Source organism: Polypterus senegalus, chromosome 5 (genome assembly GCF_016835505.1).
Source record: "Polypterus senegalus isolate Bchr_013 chromosome 5, ASM1683550v1, whole genome shotgun sequence".
NCBI classification, from domain to species: Eukaryota; Metazoa; Chordata; class Cladistia; order Polypteriformes; family Polypteridae; genus Polypterus; species Polypterus senegalus.
The window spans coordinates 180,719,196-180,740,870 of NC_053158.1; the positions used below are offsets into that span (position 1 = coordinate 180,719,196).

At 35.1% G+C, this 21,675-nt stretch overlaps 1 protein-coding gene across 3 annotated transcripts in view; it reads left to right on the forward strand.

Annotated features, from left to right (window-relative positions):
• Positions 1–21,675, forward strand: part of LOC120529671 (pituitary adenylate cyclase-activating polypeptide type I receptor-like) — a 262,708-nt gene that overhangs the window by 228,795 nt on the left and 12,238 nt on the right. Inside the window, exons 12-14 of one of the 3 annotated variants that reach the window (XM_039753679.1) lie at positions 368–497; positions 2,148–2,189; positions 13,913–17,984. In XM_039753679.1, the coding sequence (XP_039609613.1) occupies positions 368–497; positions 2,148–2,189; positions 13,913–14,122 (382 nt within the window). In that variant the 3' untranslated portion in view covers positions 14,123–17,984. Of the gene's footprint in view, positions 1–367; positions 498–2,147; positions 2,190–13,912; positions 17,985–21,675 lie in introns of those variants that run through there. The other 2 variants (XM_039753680.1, XM_039753681.1) reach the window with 2 other exon arrangements.

Sequence of the window (21,675 nt, forward strand, 5' to 3'; positions counted from 1 at the left end):
GTCAGTGTCTATACTGTAGTTATGGCACTAGTAAATTATCATTATATCAATTATCATGAAAGTTTACTCTAAACATACAAGCAATTAGGACATTTTTAAGTACCTTCTGTGACTCTAATGCTGTAGTTTTACCCATAAGTCAGTAAACGTGTCATACTTTTGCAGTCATTTTAAATAAATTATATATACTGATGACCCTCCTGATCTGATTCACCTATTATTGCTTCTTTATCTGATCTGAATTAAAAGTATCATGAAAATCTAGATTTATTTTTTATTGGATCTGTAAAAACCTATGATCACTCTATAAATTTAGTTTTTAAGTTTTTTAAGCTTTTTTCTGATGTTTGTCATTTATGTCCCACAGGAGATTGGCTCGATCAACTCTGTTGCTCATCCCACTCTTTGGAATTCACTACACTGTATTTGCCTTTTCCCCAGAAGATTTCAGTCAGAGGGAGAGGCTTGTGTTTGAACTGGGACTTGGATCATTTCAGGTACTGTACATCTTAGGTCTAGAGAAATGTACACAACGTATCCATACACAGAGTGAAAGGGCTTATTGCAAAGATACTGTACATATATAAAAAATGGTATTCAAAATGCAAAAAGAATTTTAGCCTTCTAAAGGTTATATTACATTGTCTTTGGTTGTGCTCATAAATTTTGTAAAGGATATGTAATTAGAAACCATGCAGGAAACAATAAGGAGGAAATAATAAATTCATTCCTGAATACATATATTGATACACCTTCATACACATAACAGCAATTCCCATATAATAACATATTGAAAAGGAAGGTAGCACAATGATACAAGGGTTAGAATTTCTTATATTCTAATTCAGAGACCATAAGTCTATTCCCAGCCAGGGAAAGTTACAATCTTTATGGGGTATCACATCCTCCATATGTTCATATAAACACTTTCCGGCCAATTCAGAATCCACTAAATACTGTCTGTACCCACCAAAGTATAAGGCGAATTCAAGCATGGGTAAAATGCGTGCCGAAAGAAATCTCTCAGTCCAAAAGTTTGTTTTAAAAATATTTAGTGAAAATTAAAAGCAAATAATCCACACAAGAATAAAGAAAAAAGATTTTAGACATGTAGAATAAAATGCAAAAAAAATTAAAAATGTATCTTCTCTAAACTTAGCTTTTCTTGAGAAACTTTAGTTATTTCTGTACTTAAAGGTTCTTTACTTCTTCTTGTATGCTTAAAGATTCTTAGCTTCTTCTTCTGTATGCTTTAAACGTACAGTGCAGCACTTAAAATTAAGCGCTTTGTCTTACATGTTACTTGACACAGAAAACACGCATACAAGGTACACAATTCTTAAAAGGCACGTAGGCACGGTTTAAAACCATGTGCCCTCTACACCTTACACATGGCAAGGCTGATCACTAATTGAGAATAATGTTTAGTCAGAGCAGTTAGAAATAGCTAGAATATACCAGTTCTTTTCAACTGATGGGGATTATAGGAAGATTATGCACTATCATCTAGTAAAATATTTATGAATCTTATGTAACTAGGAAATGGCTCTTACACCGTCAATTTTATTTTATTAGGCAACTCTAAATAAACGTAAGTTTAAATTGGAGAATTGGAAAATGAATGAAATAGACCCAGATTATGAGAAACAATCATGCTGTTTAAAGTCACACTTGTGTAATTTTTGACTGTTGGTTATAGTAATGAAACTTCAAATAAGAGTCACGAAGACTCTGTCAAGATGGAGTATTTGAGGCCAGTTTAAAATAATGTGTATGACTAGTTGTCTCTCCTCTTGCAGTCCATACTTCACATTCTACGCGACATATCCTCTAGAAGCCATTGTTAAAGCCACTAAGGGGGAACACATCTTGATATGTGATGTCTTCCTGGATAGAGAGAGAGTTGTAGGTGGACAGAGTCCAATGGAATGCAATGTTCTCTCAAGACGGTAGGGGGAAGCAACACTGCATTTGGCAGTGAATCCTAACCCCCCCTACTTGAAAGAGTGCTGCCAAGAAGGAAATGCCAGGGATGGCAACATGTAACTTGGCCACTACAGGCCAGACGTTCCTGTCTGTCAATTAAATTTTGCTTGAATGTATTAATTTGATTTTTACAATTATAACTATCCTAATTCTGTTTTCAGGGATTTGTAGTGGCTGTCCTGTACTGTTTTCTAAATGGGGAGGTAAGTTACATTTCTTTGCTTGTTATTGCTTGTTTCTGTAATGTGTCTTTTTTGCAGCATACATCAGCTGCTGTGTCTTAAATAATATATTATATATTATTATAATATATTCAGCATTCTCAAAAGTTTACTTGCTGCCAGAGCACTTTGAGCCAAGGTCAATGATTATCAGAGCTGAGTCTGAATGTTCTGGAAACTGTGGCAAAGGGAGGTATTAAGCTGTTAACTGATCACCATTTGTTGTTGAATTTGCATGGATGTAGATGGTACCTGCTGGACTGACGTGAAAAAGTTAAATGGGTAGTGAGATTTGCTGAGAATAACTGAAACCTCTTTTGGAATGAGCTCACCTCTTAAGAATTACTTTTGCATCTCAGAAGAAGTCAGAGGCATACAGACTGAATGGACAGTGTTCAAGACATAATTACTGGAGGAAGATGCCAGAAGCCTGCCCAGGGTTTGTTTCCTGCCTTGCGCCCTGTGTTGGCTGGGATTGGCTCCAGTAGACCCCTGTGACCCTGTGGTTAGGATATAGTGGGTTAGATAATGGATGGATGGATGCCAGAAGTATTGGTCAGATAGATGGTTGTTTCAATTCAAAGGCCTATTGGTGGATAACAGGAGTATGAAAAGCATTCTCGTTGAAACATGAGGCCTCTCATACAGTGTTAACATGAAGGTCTCCAGATCTAAGCAAGAGGCACCAGCAGGCCAAAAAATCAGTAGCTACCACAGTAGCTGAAGAGAAGGTCTATGTGTGGGTGGAGTTGATGCTATAGAGACTTACTTTTAGACAGCCTCATGGAGGTTCTGGCAAACCATTCGGTGTCTTGTAAATAGGTGCAACGCCACCCATGTTGTTACATGCACACACAAAATAAGCTGAGTAACCAGGTTAAGGTATAAACCTGTATCTTAAAAGTCTGTGCTTACATGCACAAGTCCACCTATGGCAAAAATGTTTCAATGTCATTAAACTGCACAAAAGAAGTTAAACATCCTCATTGTTTGCCATGAATCCGAAAACAAGAATGAAACCTGTGTTTCGCTCAGTGTGGGGAACGTTACTTTATAAGTAACTTAGTTATATTACTCATTATTTACAAAAAAGTAATTTAATATGTTACAATAATTACTCATTATAAAATGTAACACTGTGTTACTTTGGCACTAGTTTATTTCTGTAGTATGAAAAACTTGCACATTTGACTAGCCAGGATTTGTTATTAAATCCTAAGTCCATATACAGTACAAACATTCAGAAAAATGACCAGAAAAACAGACAAACGTGATGATTTTTTTGTATTTTATGAATATGCTTAGTACTTCATGTGCTGTTAAGTAAATAACATCCATCCCCTTTTTACATCCCCAACCTGAGCCCCTGAAGATTCACAGTAAGAACACTGGCCACTCCATCACCCAATCACACTGTTTCAATGTATGTACAGCAAATAGCTGTGGATTAAAACTAACTGACACTTTATTAAAAGGTTTCTGTTACTGGATTGCACGTAGCACAATCTCTTCTACTTGGCTGTGCAATTGAGCCCTTCAAAAGAAGTGACATATCGTTATGTTTGCGTTTTGCCTTTCATCCAGCATTGTTGAAATAATAGTAATTCAGATATTTCTACTATAACAAACTAAATATTTCATTAGGCTACTCATTTTAAAAAGTAATTGAACAACTTAACACGTTACTTTTTACGCGTTGTTCTACTGCTCACGAGACTGTGCTGCCAAGCTAAGCACTGTATGTGTAACTCATTAATAAAAACTTAACAATTCTTTCTAAAATATTGAGACAGATTATTTCAGTCAGGAAAAGGACTAATGCAATTACTCAAGCATTTCCCAAAGGATATGGCTGCTGGATGAATGGGCTAAACTAAAAGTGCAATGGATATGCACAGAGTACAAAATCCTTAACTGTAATCCGGTTAAGGGTTTATATAAATGCATAACCAGGTTACACGTTGAGAAGCCTACGTGTGTTAATCTAATTTCTCCGAGTCTAATATCCCAGATTCTCTAACTGGTGTAAGGGTTTATATGGCATATTATAAATCATGTTTCTGTAAATAACCGGGTTATTAAAACTTATGTAAACACACTCAGTAAGGGTGGAAAGCATGGGTAAGCATTGTGTTCAACTAGGCATATTATTGAGAAACATGAGGCGCACTTTGAGTGACTCCTATACATTGTGGATATTTTCCACTCAGAAGAGAAGAAAATGGCAGAAACTTTGGATGGAGATGGGCCTGTTTGTCAGAGGGCGCTGAATAAAAAGCATCATAGTGATAAAGATGCATGGGTGGGTTTAATCCAACCCTAAATGCTGAATGCAGTGACAACAGTGGGGGTCTTTTGGCTCACATGCCCCTTCAATGTTGGAAGAAAATTCACCAGAGAAGCTTGGAATGGCGGTCCCCATTTTCTCTTATTGGAAAAGATGGACCATCATTCCAAATGACTAGTGGTGTGAAGGATCACAATTCTCAACTTCCTTGGGAAAGCTAACACAGGTGTACTAGAAATTAACCCTGTATTTGATAGTTGAACCTCAGACCCAGGGTCAACAATATGGATTTCATGCTGGCCAAGGAACAGTGCACCAGCTTTTTAACTTTGCACAGATAAATGATGGGTGTTAGGAATTTACCAATCCTGTCTACTTGTACTTTGTGGATTTTAGAAAAAGCTTATTCTTAACACCCTGGACTATCTTATGGTAGATGATTCATAGTATGGGGTAAAAGGCTACTAATGTGTGTCACTCGGTCCTGTATTTGAAGAGCAAGAATTGGGTTGGCATAGTGTACTTTTAAGTCAAGCCCATTCAGTTTTGCTATAGGATTCACCAAGGGTATCTCTTATCTACTCTCTGTTAGAAATTTAACATTTTTCCAGTGTAATTTCGATTATTCGTAACATTTCAGGTATTGATTTCATTTTTTTATAATTTATTACAATATTTCCTATTTGCGTTATTTTTATTTACTATTTCCCAAAATGCAATTTTCTACATTGTTTCTTTGTTGCAGCCATATTGTTTTGGAAAATGGTTCAGGTTGCTAGGCACATAACACAAAGCCCTTTTGTGTGTGTCAGGATGACATCAATTTGCACTGTCTGGAGGTGTTAGTGAAGTTATTTAAGGAGGAAAAACCATTAGAAAAGATTTAGTTCAATTTCAAGTTTTATTGTCTAAGGTCTCATAGTGACTCTGTTTGTCCCTGTATACTTTTTATTGTGTAGACCTTAATAAAATTTCTAAAATCCTATGCACTTACCACTCTGTGATCAGGTAATTTAGTACTTCCTCCCTGCTTCACTTGTACATCTGTCAGATAATTAGACAGAGTAAACAAACAGGCAGGACTTAATTTACGCATTTAATGATATATTATTGATAAAAATACCGAAAAATATTAAGGAAACAAAATACTATGTGAATATTGGCAAAACATACCTGCCCAGCCTAGGTAGTATTGCATCTTGTTATTTTCAGTCTAGTATACTTTGCTGCCACATGACTTTTTAATGAAGTATTGAAACAAACCACATGCTTGTCTCAGAATGACTGCCGAGATAGAGTTTTGTTCAGGGTCTTCTCTTCATGACCATATGGTGAGGAACAGAGAGGTAAAGGCAAAGTGACCAACTCTATACCATTCTTACAACAAAACACAAACCAATGGGGTGTTGTAGTACAGAATTGCCCCGGATTCAAAACCAATCATTAACACTAGAATTACCAGAGCCTACGAAAAAACTCGTAATTCCATCCCACCTTAAATCGCTTCTTAACAGCCATACTTTAGACCAATAGAATTCAGGTACAACTCATTCCCCAGTTGCTTTGTTTAGTCAGTTTTGTGGCCTTCCTGCAGGCAGTGGCTTATACAGTATGCTTTAAGTCCAAAAAGCAGTAACCCTTGCCGAATTAATATAAAAAAATTAATATTTACAGTATAATCAAGCCAATGGTGACCAGTGCTGTAAATGACAATCTGAAAAATGTGTTAAAAAGAAAAAAAAAATCTCACATTACTCGCGTTGTATAATCCACATGTTAGTTATCTAGTCATATGCTAAAAATGTGCAAAACATATACAATTTTTAATAAAATATTTTTAAATAGATAACTTCCAGAAAAGTCAGCACTCATCATAACCAGGAAATGGGATTGAATTAATGGTTTTGTTTGTTTTTGTAACCTGGGACAGCGACCTTTAACATGGTGATAAACAGTGATTAGTGATGAAATTCACAGCAATTTATGCCACCGACATGAAAGAATGGTGTTAATTTCTTGTCTGGAAGCATTTTTATGCATTGATTTCATAGGCTTCTGGCAATCGTGGTTTTTATTTAAAGGTCTAGTATTGAAAAAACCTCTAGCTGTATTGGAAACAAAAAGAAAATTGCAGCTTCACATATATCTAGTGTGCACCTCCTCATCCAGGATAAGGCATTGTGGACGCTAGAGGCACTGTTGCCCCGTTGAACCTACCAGACAGACGTCCATGACACACGTTTAAAAGCACTAAGAATATTTTTAATAATTGTTTTTAATAAAGTGCACAAGCACCGCACACTTCACAATTCTCCAATCAATAATAATAAACAATAATCAATAATCACAATAATCCTCCTCTCCACCCAGCAGCTCCTTCACTCTACCACCCAACTCCAGCTCACTCATGGTCACTATGTGAAAAAGTTAATTTCCTGCTATTAAATAAACATAGTTAATGGATAATTAGAGTCAACCAACTGAAATCAACCTTGCTGTCAGTTCTGTTCAATATTAATCTCACTTATTTTGACCCTAACCATCTAAGTTGCCAGCACAACAATTCAACAAGAAACATCAAAATAAATTCTTAAAGAGACTAGGAATAATGGGTTTGATATCTATCAGTCAAGGAAGTAGTATAAAAGCATTCCTAAGCCACTACAACGCCACTGAACCACAAAGAGAGCCGTCTTCTCCAAATTGAATCTTCCTAGCAGTGGCTGGACTGGCAAAAGTTCCCTAGGAATGCAGCATAAAATCATATTGGAAGTCATAAGGAATTCTATAAAAGGAATAACTCTCTTGCTTGGCAAAGGTCAGAGTTTATGACTCCACTATCAGAAAGACACTTAGAAAAAACGTTATTGCAGAGTAGTAAGACAAAAGCCACTTTCTTGTTTGCAATGAAACACCCAGATAATCCAGAAGCCTTCTGAAAAAATGTTTTGTGGACGCGCAAGATATAAGTGGAACTTTATGGATGACATAGTTCCTGTTATCTCTGATATTTGAATATATGGCATGCTTGTTTGCAACCATTGCAACCAGATATTGTTTTAAAGAAGTCAGTTTTCACAAAGAGCACTAGTTGGTGTTGGATAAATTAATTAATGACATAAGTAAAAAAAATGTGTTTTTGTTTAATCAAGTGCCCTTTATGCTGACATAGTGTTATGAGATGGAGTTGTCATAATGGCAGTGGGAGGCCTGCAAGCATGAGGTAAGATCTACAGAGGCTTACCATAACTCAGCCATTTCCAAAACACTACTTACTGTCTTCATTTGAAACAAGCCCAAAAAATGGAGAGCCAGCAAAACAACCTAAAATGCCCAAACATGTATAAAAAACCCACAAGAGAGAGGATAACAGTCAGTCTCCAGGTTGTGAACAAAAATGGTAACAAAGGATGTTAATAGTTGACGATTTATTAGAAAAAATAGATTTGGCAAAAATGATCAACAGAGCAGGAAAAAGACAAAAGGGCTTGACTAAAAGACAGTTAACAACAAATAAGTCATAATGCACAATCCACAGGAAGAATCCAAGACAAGCAGGCAAGCATATTACAGAAAAACAGTAAATCCAAACAGAACTGGCTGCACTCACAAAACTCCACAATGCATGAAATGATCTCCTGCTCCGGAGCCTTTATGGCTAACTAGTGACCCCCTTCTCTTTTGACACCCACTGCACGCCCGACCTACCTGGAAAGAGGTCTCTCTTTGAACTGCCTTTCCCAAGGTTTCTTCCATTTTTCCCTACAAGGTTTTTTGGGAGTTTTTCCTTGTCTTCTTAGAGAGTCAAGGCTGGGGGGCTGTAAAGAGGCAGGGTAGTTAAAGCTCATTGCGGCATTTCCTGTGTGATTTTGGGCTATACAAAAATAAACTGCATTGTATTGTATTGTATTGTAACTTCAGTAGACTGAGGGAGGGATTAGGTGTGGTGACATCAGGGTGGTCCTGCCTCCTGAGGTTCCATCCACAAAGGGCAAGGGATGTAAGGGAACTTAAAGAGGTAGTGTACAATTAACCAATTAATAAACAAAATAAAAAGAGCTATCATAAACATATGAAAGACAATAACACAAAAACAACAAGAATAGCAGTATAACACATGAATATACATTAATACGTAATAGTTGAATTTTGGTTGAAGACCTAAAAATATTCAACAGAAACATTTTCAATATTAGAAACAATGAAAATGGCAACTTTAGTTGGTGCATCCACATATTCTTTGCTTCTTTTATTTGTTGAGTGGCACAGATTAAAAATTTCTACCCTTGGTCATAAAACCAAATAAAATGTGATTCTCAATCAGGAAGTAAGAAGAGGCAAAGGATTTGAAAGGAGAGTAAGATTCAGAGTCATAAACATACCATACTCTATAGCAGTGGTTCCCAAAGTCGGTCCTGTGGACCCACTGTGGCTGCAGGTTTTTGTTCCAACCAGATTCACAATTGATGATGATAATCGATAGCAACTGATCTCATTTAATTAACTGGTCTTTTTTTACTTTTCTCTTATTCTGCATTCATAAAAACACAGCAGTATGTTTTTTACATTTATAAGACATTTAGAAATACTTCTATTGTTTCCCAAGCTATAAATGCTTAACTCTGTTTTGTTATTTTCCTATTATTTTCCCCTTTTCCTGTGTAGTTTGCTAACTTCATTTAACCCTAATAACGACAATTAACAACCAGCACAGCAGACACCCGAAGTGATGAAAGTAGCAATGACTTCAGTGTCAGACTCGATAATTAGTAAATAATCAAATAACCAGATCACCTGGAAAAGCAGAATGAAAATTAGGTTGAAAATACTGTTAACAACTTAAAAAAACCTACATATTCCCCATATAACTGCTTATTACATTTTGAAAAAAAATTACCAAACTTAGTTTGTAATTTCTACATTGATTCCCAAACACAGAAACTGGGAAATAATGACTCACTTAATTAGGCTAAGAGTCCAATGAAAAACAGAAATTGGTTACAACAAAAAACTGCAGCCAAAGTGGGTCCCCAGGATCGAGTTGTGGAGCACTGCTCTATAGTAAGTAGGCAACTTTTTAACCATGACAAAAACTGAAGGAGAAAACTCCTAGATGCTGCTTAAATCTCTAAATCAGGGGTGTCGAACTCCAGGCTGGGGGGCCGCAGTGGCTGCAGGTTTTCATTCTAACCCTTTTCTTAATCAGAGACCAGTTTTCACTGCTAATTAAATTATGTTTCCCATCATTTTAATAGCCCTATTTTTTTAAGGATTCAGTGCTCTAAAATGATTCTTTTCTTCATTAAATGGCAGCCAAACAGGAATGAGATCTGAAATGAGCCGACAGATGACCAGCTAAATTGGGGCTTTAAATGCCAACCAATTTCACTCCAACCGGTTTCATAATGAGAAGGCGATTCTTGCTGTTAATTAAACCCATTATTTAATTCTGTGGCTTGTTGCTGATCTCAGTCTGCCACAGCAGACATTTCCAAAACTGTTAATTTATTGTTTTTTCTAAGAACATCGTCAAAAAGTTTTGGTGACCTGAGAGATCAACCTTACTGAGACCTTCACCTTTCTTTATTTTCAGGTAATGTGGTGAGCTGCTCATGTGGTGGGTTATTTTGTGTCGTACCATTATTTGGCTGCTAATTAAGGAAAAAGAAACAAAGGAGCCTGAATCAACTTAATTCAAATTAAGGCCAATGAAGTTAATTAGCAGCAAAAACAAGTTACTAATTAAGAAGATGGTTAGAATGAAAACCAGGCCCTCCAGGACTGAAGTTCGACACCTGTGCTCTAAATTATCCCAATTGACATCTTCTTCATTTCTCCCCATAGTCATATGGGCAGTCACAGCTAATGGTGGGAGACTTCTGTTTTGATCAGGGTAATTTGCTTTCTGGAGCCAAGTGTACTGTACTTTAGATTTCGATTATAGTTTATTGCTGGATATCACACATCTATCTTCTTTTCTGTCTTCCTCTTGTCCTGTTTCTTCAGCTCTTTTAAACATTACTGCCTTTATCAATATATCAATTAGTACTGGCCAGAGTTCAAACATTTTCACCAAATTTAAAACCTAAATACCAACTTGATCTTCCCGACTTAACAAAAAAAGTTTATTTTTATTTGGAAGGGTGTATGGAAGCTCTTAAAAGTATTTATTAAAGAAAAAGAAAACCAGTAACCTCTCTACTTGCAAAAGGAAAGAGAAGTTCTTCCCTCACGTTTAAATACAAAGTGGCACCAGTGACTTTGGCATGCAAGCTCACATGCATCATTATGAAATATGTTTCACTGCGAGGAGTAGTCAATTACATCCCTAATGACATCATATAAATTAGCACCAAGACATTAATGAAAGAAGGCAGGTAAACAAATGTCAAAACAATGGGGCAAACATTTTGCAAATCTACATTTTCTCAGGTTCTCACAACAGTCACATTAAATCGGTCCACTGTCAAATCCCAGAACAGTCGAAATTCTCAGGATACAAATTTATAAAGGTGTCTTAATGCATGCTGGTTCAAGTTCATCTTAATTTGTCCAATAATTTTATTTTTTTCAGATTCTGGACCTGTGAGCCAAATGATTTGCTACATCTCATAGTTATCCAGATGGAGTAAAGTCTAGTCAAAATGGAAGCTACTGTATTAAGTTAAACTCACTGTCATTTTCCTAGAACAACAATATCCAACATGAACATTTTTAAAGAAAAGCATATATCACTGGTAGACCTCAGACTACATAACAACAACAACAACAACATTTATTTATATAGCACATTTTCATACAAAACAGTAGCTCAAAGTGCTTTACATATTAAAGAATAGAAAAATGAAAGACATAATTATAAAAAATAAATCAACATTAACATCGAATAAGAGTAAGGTTCAATGGCCAGGGGACAGAAAAACAAAAACTCCAGACGGCTGGAGAAAAATAAAATCTGTAGGGATTCCAGACCATGATACCGCCCAGTCCCCTCTGGGCATTCTACCTAACATAAATGAAACAGTCCTCTTTGGATTTAGGATTCTCGGAAGGGCTTGATGATGATGATGGTCACGTAGACTTCTTCCTTTTAATCCGTCCATCATTGTTGGAGCATCATGAAGCTTTGAGTAGGTGGAGGTGGCGCAGGCCACCACCACAAAGAAACCGGAAAAAGAAACAGAAAAGAGAGTAGGGGTCAGTACCGATTTTAGAGCCACCATGAATAGTTGTTATGATGAATTGAACATACAGAGTATCAGGATTAAGTTAAATTACGATTAAAATGAAGTTATAAAAGGCCATGTTAAAGTAATGTGTTTTCAGCAGTGTTTTAAAGTGCTCTACTGTATCAGCCTGGCGAATTCCTATTGGCAGGCTATTCCAGATTTTAGGTGCATAACAGCAGAAGGCCGCCTCACCACTTCTTTTAAGTTTTGTTCTTGGAATTCTAAGGAGACACTCATTTGAGGATCTGAGGTTACGATTTGGAATATAAGGTGTCAGACATTCCGATATATAAGATGGGGCGAGATTATTTAAGGCTTTATAAACCATAAGCAGAATTTTAAAGTCAATTCTGAATGACACAGGTAACCAGTGTAGTGACGCTAAGACTGGTGTGATGTGTTCTGATTTTCTTTTCCTAGTTAGGATTCTAGCAGCTGCATTCTGCACTAGTTGCAAACGATTTATATCTTTTTGGGTAGTCCTGAGAGGAGTGCGTTACAGTAATCTAGTCGACTGAAAACAAACGCGTGAACTAATTTTTCAGCATCTTTCAGTGATATAAGAGGTCTAACTTTACTTATGTTTCTTAAGTGAAAAAATGCTGTCCTAATGATCTGATTAATATGTGATTTAAAATTCAGATTACAGTCAACAATCACCCCTAAGCTTTTTACCTCCGTCTTGACTTTTAATCCTAATGTATCCAGTTTATTTCTAATAGCCTCATTGTATCCATTATTGCTGATCACTAAAATTTCAGTTTTCTCTTTATTTAACTTGAGAAAATTACTATTCATCCATTCTGAGATACTAGTCAGACATTGTGTTAGTGAATCAATAGAATCGGGGTCATCAGGTGCTATTGATAAGTACAGCTGTGTGTCATCAGCATAGCTGTGGTAGCTCACGTTGTGCCCTGAGATAATCTGACCTAACGGAAGCATGTAGAACATAAGCGTTCGTAAAGAGTCAGTTTGATCAGTGCATTTGCAGATACCTTGAGATGAAGATAAAAGTACAAAATCTAAATTGCAGCAACATTTTTAGTAAAGTGCAGAACATGGGAGCAGTTCCGATGGTCACGGCTTGATGTATTTTAGACCGTGTTACAATCCTGATACAACTTGGACTGTTTGCTGTATGTTAATCCACATGCAGAAGTGAAGTTTTTAAGACACTAATGCTGATATGTCTGGGTATCACCATAACAGTTTAAATCTTTAATCATGTCCATTCTTCTTAAAGTGGCATGAACATAAGCAAATTGATATGTTTCTTTCTTCTTACCCCTTAAGGTGTTTACATGTTTTCACAACATATACAATAATAACACAATGGACAGGTCTCTGTTGAGTAAACTTTATTTTTATGGAGTAGAGTGTAATCACGGATTCTTTCAACTCAAGGAGAGTATTAAGGAAACACCTACTGTATCGAAGGTCAATGCACGAGAATAGTTATTGAAAATTCCAGAAAGCATAATTTGTAAAAGATGGTGTTTTGAGAATTTAAAGTCCTCCAACAAAACAATAAAATTAGATGTTCAGTAGATTTTGAATTAAGGAAGAGCAAAAACATGTAATCAAGGGAGGTTGGTTCCTGGTGACAACTATCACAGGTCAGCTCATATAAAGAGTATGTTTGGAACGTCTAAGTCTAGAAGGTTAGATACATTCTACAATTTTGATTCGTGTTGGTCAATGTCTAGCACAGGTTAAGTAAGGCTGTACTATTTCAAGAGTGTTTCTACCATTGCTTGTGTTTATGATTATGAAAGTAAGAGTTACCCTTCAGAGTTGATTTAGGAAGTCTTGTTGTTTTAAATAACTTTGTCTGTAATTATAATGCTTTAACTAATTACAATAACTTACTATGCCTTTACAATATGCAAAGGGGAGATGGATTCAATTAACTGACCCCTCATTGCAAGCAATGCAAATTTTCAGGTCTGAAATTGATTCCTTTATAACCAGTATGACTATAGTTTATGAACTCCAGTATTTTTCTGTATATTTTACATAGGTTTCCTTTGTGAAAGTTTAAATCTTTTAACTTGACAGTTCTAACTTTTTAATGACAAATTCAATTTTTGAACAATTAATTTGAATGTTTTGTTTTGCCACTGTTAATAATTGTGAATCAGCGTGTACCTTTACAGCTAAGTACATAAAAAAATGACTTTTTCAAGTTTCTCCCTAAAGGTGCAGTCAGAAATAAAGAGGAAATGGAGGAGCTGGAAAGTAAACCGGTACTTTGCTGTGGATTTCAAACATCGTCATCCGTCATTGGCGAGCAGCGGAGTGAACGGGGGGACCCAATTGTCCATTCTGAGCAAGAGCAGCTCTCAGATTCGGATGTCGAGCGTAAATGCAGAGAACTTGGCAACATGAAATGTTAACCAGTTTCGCTGAGTGTGAATTTCTGAAGAAAGAGCAGGCAGCACCATGTGCCTGGTGCCTTAGAGAAATTTATATACTAATATATATATGAATCATCTTTAAAAGCAAAGAATAGGTATTCCTTGTACATATCATAATGGTGGAAGATTTCATTTTCTAAAAAAAACAAAAAAGTGTACCGAAGTCATAACATTTATTTAATTCAAGATGATTTAAACGGTCTCAGAAGGTGTTTATGTTGTGTGCCACAAACTAAGCTATAAAATGTGACCTTGTTGGATTTACAATTTATGCTTTATGAAAGGGAAAATACATTCTGAAAAATGTGTTGGAACACATTTTGCCTCTTTGATGTTTACAGTGTATGAAATGAGTTCAGTATAAATAATCTGTCAATCATCCATGCAGCAGGTAATGATTACAGAATTCTTTTTTCATTGTATATTTTAACTGCTTTTTATAGATGGTCTTTTGTTTAACAACGAAAAAAAAAATGACTGCCTTTACAATTCTTGATTAACCAGGAGAGCCGACCCACTTTACGTAATTGTGGTGAAAAGTAACAACTGGAAGCAGCGGATTGAGTACTTACTGTATGTGAGAGTATTTGTGGCAAACCGAAGCCCGACCTCTTTAGAGGAGTCCTCCTGCTGGCCTCTTTACCTTGCACAATCATTCGAGGAGGTTGCAAAGTTCCTAACATCTGAAAATGTTACAGTTCTGAGCTATCTGATTAAAAGTGGAGCACCCCACAACTGCTGTTTCCAGAGAAGTTAGCAAACATATCGCCAGGCATTTCTCTTGAAGTGAAAACAGTGTATATGTGGTGTTTGGGGTCCCTAAAACATTAGAATTATTTTAACACTTTTGGATTATGCTCTGTAGAGTCATCATTTTAAATCAGTTTTGCACTAGATTTGACTAGCTGCAGTTTTGGATTAAATGTGACCTCACCACCTTTACCCTGGTTAATCAACAGTTGAATATATAAATGTATATAAAGTGTTCTCCGGAAATGAACAAATACTGTTTGTAAAACATGTGCCATACTGTATTATATAAGAGCATTTAACACATCTTACTGCATTTACTTAGAAAAACCAGCATTCCTTCATACATGTTACATAGGTGGCCTTCATTTCATGCTATGTCTTAAAGACAGACTGGTTCAACCTCCTGATCTCATCAAATGACAAAAGATGATATTATCTTTATCTTTGCCAATCTATTAAAAGTCATGTACTGTACAGTATAAGTAAAGGTTGTTGTCTACAATGCTCTGCAAAACAATGAGAAAAAAAAATATTCTGCGGTCATGTAAAGGCGTTGATGGTAAAAACAAACAAAATAAAAAAAAAAAAACAGTCTATAAGATAAGTATCTTTACCAAAAACTATTCTCATGAATCTGAATCATGAGATGATGTATATACTGTATATACCTGTGTGTTAGACAGAGATCTCAGTGTTTTCTTGTAATGTATTCTGTAGTAATCTTGAGTTCAAAACTGCTACTGGAGTCCAATCTGTAGAATTTTTTTTATATAGAAATGTTTCTTACAATGTTGTTTGTCATTTCAATAGTGGTTAGGCCAGAATTGCCATACGGCGATATATCTGCTCAATACTAATGAAAGGAAAAGGGCGTTCATTCAATGAAGACAATTAAGCCAGTATGGTTCATAAATTGTAGATGTTAAAATGGAGCTGAACATAAAGAAGGGAAAGGCTTATTTAGGTACTGCTGAACAAATACTATTAAATTAATATGCTGCCTTATGGCATCTATGTGTAGGTAGAGTATAATTTATAGGTGATGGAGATGCCATGCAGGTATTGTTGCTCATATTTGTATTTAGATTTTTTTTAACAATAGTCCAAAGGATAGTATTGCATTCTGCTGTGTTTTTAACAACACTTTTAGAGTCAAAACACAACATAACATGAAACCAATTTGCACAATGCTGATAGTAAGTTTGATTTGCTTTCTTCTTAATTCAATGATTTGTTTTAATTTCTTATCTTCACCGCTTGCTCCCAAAGTGCCTTTGGTAGAAATAACACTTAAAAAAAATGTTCATCAGTGTTATTCAGGCAGGTGTTCAAATAATATTTAGAGAAGACAACTAATATTAAATGTTGTACTTGGGAAATAAGTATCTTTTATTATGCTATAACAATGTAATTGACCAAAATTGACGCAATTCAACTCATTTCGCCTTATGGATTAGCTTAGATCTAGTTTTTGGATGAAAACAATAAATTAAGCAAGTACTTAAAACTGTATAACTGTTAACAGGTGATACAAAATTTTTTATACTTTTGCAGTTAATGGATGTTGCAAACATTTTGTACATTTATTACATGAAGATTATTGTTTATTTGAAGGAAAAAAATGTATGCACAGATGGGAAAGAATTACTTTAAATTATACCAATGACATTGTCTGAATTTTATAATGTGTATTGTATATCTAAATAATCAATTATATCCCATTATATACGACCTTTCTTCATTGTGTGGGGAAACCACAGCACTACCAATGGTAACACAGATGTGTGCAGAGAAGCATGGCGTTTTTTTACGTTTTATTGTACATGCAACACTGCTTAGAAACAAATTTAGTTTGGTTCTTCTTAAATGCATAAAATAAGTTTTATTACAAGGAGTATATATTTTTTACATTCCACTCAGTCACTATTTTACAAACACATCCATTAAAAAAAACAATTACCAAACATTTGACGCAAGTTTTATCTTTGTGACATGCAAGATGAACATAGGTTAATCTTAGTAGTATATTATTAAACTTAAATTAAACATTTTGCACCTCTAAATGGAAACACATTACTGAGGTGGCACATAAGTCAGTCTGTCTACTCTCACTCCCTGTCTTGCTTGGCAGATTTATAAGATATCATGAGGTCAGCTAAAGATCACATATAAATATCTGTGTTTTAGTATGTAGCACTATCGGAATGGAGTGATTTTATAGAAACGTTTTGTACAGTTTTGTTTGAGTGGATAATAAATAAAGCTACCTTACCCTACATATAGTATAGGCATATATAAATGTGCATGTACTGTAGATTGTATTTGTTTCTGTATGGACTCCTCTGACTTAGTTTATAAAAGACTTAATACAAAGTATCTATTTTTAAAAAATCTTATTTAATTTTTACATTTTTCAATGAAAATCAGTTCTTGTTTTTTTGAGTAAAATATTAGTAATGCGGTGATGCACTGACTTCCAAAGTTTCCCTGTGTGAAATTGTAGTAGTAGGAGTAGTAGTAGTAGTATCACCACATGCATAGAATGCAGTACAATTCTAACTAGCATGTCCAGTCAACATGTAAGGGGTGATATTTGTGTGAATGTCCTCTGCAACAGTCTGGAATCTCTGCTTGTGTTGGTTCCTGACTTCACTTTCAATTGCCAGAACACCTCCCAAAATTCTAAATAAAATTAAGCTGGTTTCAATATGCTGTGTCATGAATTAAAAGTTATCTTCAACAGCATATAGTGTAGTGCATTCACATCACTTGCTGTAATCTTGATTTAGAAAGTAAAGAATCTATTTTAGGTTTCAGTACTTTATTTTAAAACATAACTATGTAAAAATAATCTTTTATATATGCAATTGTGTATATAATATGCAATGCAATATTTCATTTTACATTCAGCTTCAGCACCAACCTAATACATTCCAGAGATCTTAGATAAAAACATAAGAAATCTGACAAATGACAGGAGACTATTCAGTTCATCTGGTTTGTTTGTTTAGCTCCTAGCTAAGGTGTCCCATAATTTCATTCAGAGGTTTCTGCTTCAACTACACGACTTGGTAGTTTGTTCAAAATTCCCACAATTCTTTGGGTGAAAAAATGCTTCCTGGCTTCAGTCCTAAATGCACTTCCCCTTTTTTCTACCAGTGTCCTTGAGTATTTGATTTACCATTATGGTGAAAGAATTCTGCTGGATCTCGAGACTAAACAGGTATAATTCTGTGAGTCTGTACAACATGCCCTTAAGTTTTAAGATGTGCTTGGTTGCTCTCCACTACATAGTTTCAAGTGCTGCTATGTCTTTCTTGTATCATGTTGACCAGAACTACACATAATACCCCAGATGGGGTCTCACTATGGTTGAATTATGCAGTTGATTAGGGCTGCCAGATTAGAAAATTAGAAATATGGGACACGCTTAAAATCTCTCTCTATATTACTATATATATAAATTTATACACACCCAGACCAATATATTATATATATAGAGACATAATTTAAAAACATACAGCAAGGATTTTAATGGGTTATGAGGAAAACAAAAGTAAAATCATTTGAAAATTATTTAATACAAGCTAAAAAAAATTCTGTAAAAGTGAAATCATTTGAAGATATTTATTTAATACAGACAACAGAGAAATATTATTATTATTTAATACAGGCAGTTAGAAAAAAAGTGGGCAAGTAGTAAGAACACACTCTGTCGACAGTCACTGTATGTTGCAATGCTGATCCAGAACTGCACAGCAGCGCGGCTGGACAGCAAATCGGTAAGAGTGTTGCTGTCCTCAGCTAACCAGAGCAACTGAACAAGTTGCAAATAGGCAGCAAACACTCGTGTCCTTGTTACATTTTTGTTATTTTCATCAAGAGAATCTGAGAAAAGAAAGTATAATTACTTATAAAGTTACACCTAAGTACCGTAAGAAGGTAGTAAAAATATATTTTTATTATAAAATTTGAAAATGAACTAAATATGGGACATTTGGGTGTCCCTGAAAGGTCAGTATGGGACAAGGGACAAAATTATCAAATATGGGACATGTCCCGTATATAAGGGATGTCTGGCAACCCTACCCTTGGTATATATTCGACAGTTTTTATAATATTTCACTATATTCTGTTCAGTCTGGTAATACTCTGAATACTCCTGTTAAAGTGATTAGGAATAACAGCAATCCCTAAAAACAGTCCTCACAATTTGGTTCTTATCTAGGTAACCAACCAGATAACACAAGTTCAGTAAGATAAGTGTGGTGTACATTTTTAAAAGAATTACACCATGCATTGCACAGATTGTACAAGGTGTATATTTTGTCATTCTCCATACTTTATTTAACATTTTTTGACTAAAAGATCCCTAATCCATCATTAGTTCAAGTCATCTAAGCAGAAACTTCTTGAAAGAGAGTGGTAGAGTTTAAAAAATGCTTATATTTTAATTACCAAAAAATATTATAATTTCTTTTAGCGATATTTGAGGAATATTAAGAATGCCTAGCAAGTATCTTTTTAGTAAAATTTCTTACATATATCGAAGAAATGGGTTTTTGAAACTTTAAATTTGAGACCCAGATGTTAGGAAAATATTCACGTTATAGAAATCCTCTAAGATTTTAAATACAGGAATCTTCTATTTATTAAAATTGAAAATTAAGTACAGATCAAAAAATATGATTGTCATGCACAGGTACAATTAATAATAACATCTTGGATCTGCACCATATTCTAAGAAAATGTAGGAACATTGGATTCCTGCTTAAACGACAGTAGTTAGTAGTAGCAGAAGTACATGGTAAAATGTATAAATTGGAATGGGAAAAGGATTTCCAAAAATAATGTTTTAATAATTTTTACCGCGAACAAACTGCAATTATTTCATCAGTTGAAAATAACTGGTCTAATTTTAAATAATAAATTAGTCTAACCTTTCCAAGCATAATACAATTATAGCAGACAGAGATATCTGGGAACCTAAATTAAAAGGTATTTGTCATTTATATACAGCATATGAACACCAAAACATTTTAAAATACTACAAAACTCCAGTACATTAAATTTATTTCTTTGGTGGCATATGGTACATATAAATAAATAGAACAAGCCAATTCAGGATCAATTTATTACTTTTTAGTGTGCTGTCTACATGAGAATGCACGGTTGGTTGTACTGTTGGTAAAATGCTGTGATTCCAGATTTTAAATTACAATTTACTCGCACTATTTCAGCCATCTGAGAGGAGCTGAATGTGGTTCAGAGGGACTTTTAAAAATATGACCAGATTTCTCTAATAACATGGCCTCTTTCCTCATAGGAATGCCACAATGTGCCATAAAGAGTGGAAGGCTGTTAGTGTTGAACAGTGTGATCTATAGGAATGTGTTTATTTTTTTGAATTAGTCAATAAATAAGTTTTAAAAATACAGTGTTACACACAGATCTTAGGCATACTTGAAATGCCAAGAGTTATATAAAGCATTGGCAAGGTGTTATACTAAATAATTACATATAATAAAATCAGACAACCTAGCAGACATTGTTGGCTCTTATACAGTTCACATTTCCCACTATACAAGCTCTGAGCATTCTTCAGACTTTATGTAATTTGTATAAGTAACAATATTTACAACAGCAAAGCAATAACAATCCAAAATACATAATTGAAGAAAGAAATGGACTAAATGCATTTTGTATATAAATTACAAGGGAATAAGGAGAAAGACATATAACGGGTTGGAAAATGACTGACTGACTGACATTATTAAATGAAAATAAGAGACTTTAGTTAGGACCTAAATATTTAGACCAAAAGAACCTCACAATCTCTTACAACAGAAGTACTAAAAAGTGAGTATCTCAAACTGAAAAAAGGTTGGTAAAAAGTGTTTTGAATAAGGATTCTGCTGTTCATATGCAGTGTGTACAGCCGTAAGATACTCTGGTTTTCCTCCCACATCTCAAAGATTCTTGTTGTTGTTCTTCTTCTTCTAAAGCATTTCCCACTTTCTTGTGTGGTTGTTATATTGGACGCCCCCCCTCCATTCTCATCTTTTGTACACTATCTCGCTTGATACCCCTTTTACCCACAGAAAACCCTACACACAGTTCATCCTCATTCTCTCTGGTCATCCCAACATCTCCATATCCATGATTATTTTCCCCACATTATTTACCTCTGTTCTTATTACATGTTCATAACACTATAACCTTCTTTCCTGTGTTTTCTTTGAGATTTGCTTAACTTTAACTATACCCTTGATTCCACATTCCTGATCTTATCAAGCTTTGTTATTCCACACATCCATCTCAACATCCTCATGTCTGTAGGATCCATTGACCCTTCATGCACCTTTTTAACTGCCCAGGTGTCTGATCCATAAAACAGAGCTGGTCTGACCACTGTTTGATACATTGTACCTTTCACTCTTACACTAATTCTTTGGTTGCATAACACTCCCGATACCTTTTTTCCCAGTTGTTCCAACCTAAATGCGTTCTTTGGTTTATTCCATACTCTGTTATTGCTGACTCAAATAGTAATTTTTCCAAGTTATTTGAACTTTTCTATACTTTTTGCCTTTCTCCCTAATGAAACTTGTTAATTGGCAGTTCTAATTGTGCTCCACAGATGTGTGCATGAGCAGGTCCACCTGCTGCCCATTCCAGGGTTGGCTTCTGTCACGTGCCCAAATGTTGACAGACCCTGCCACCTTCAGTTGAATTAAACATTTTAAGAGTATATCATGCATTATTATGACGGCTTGTGG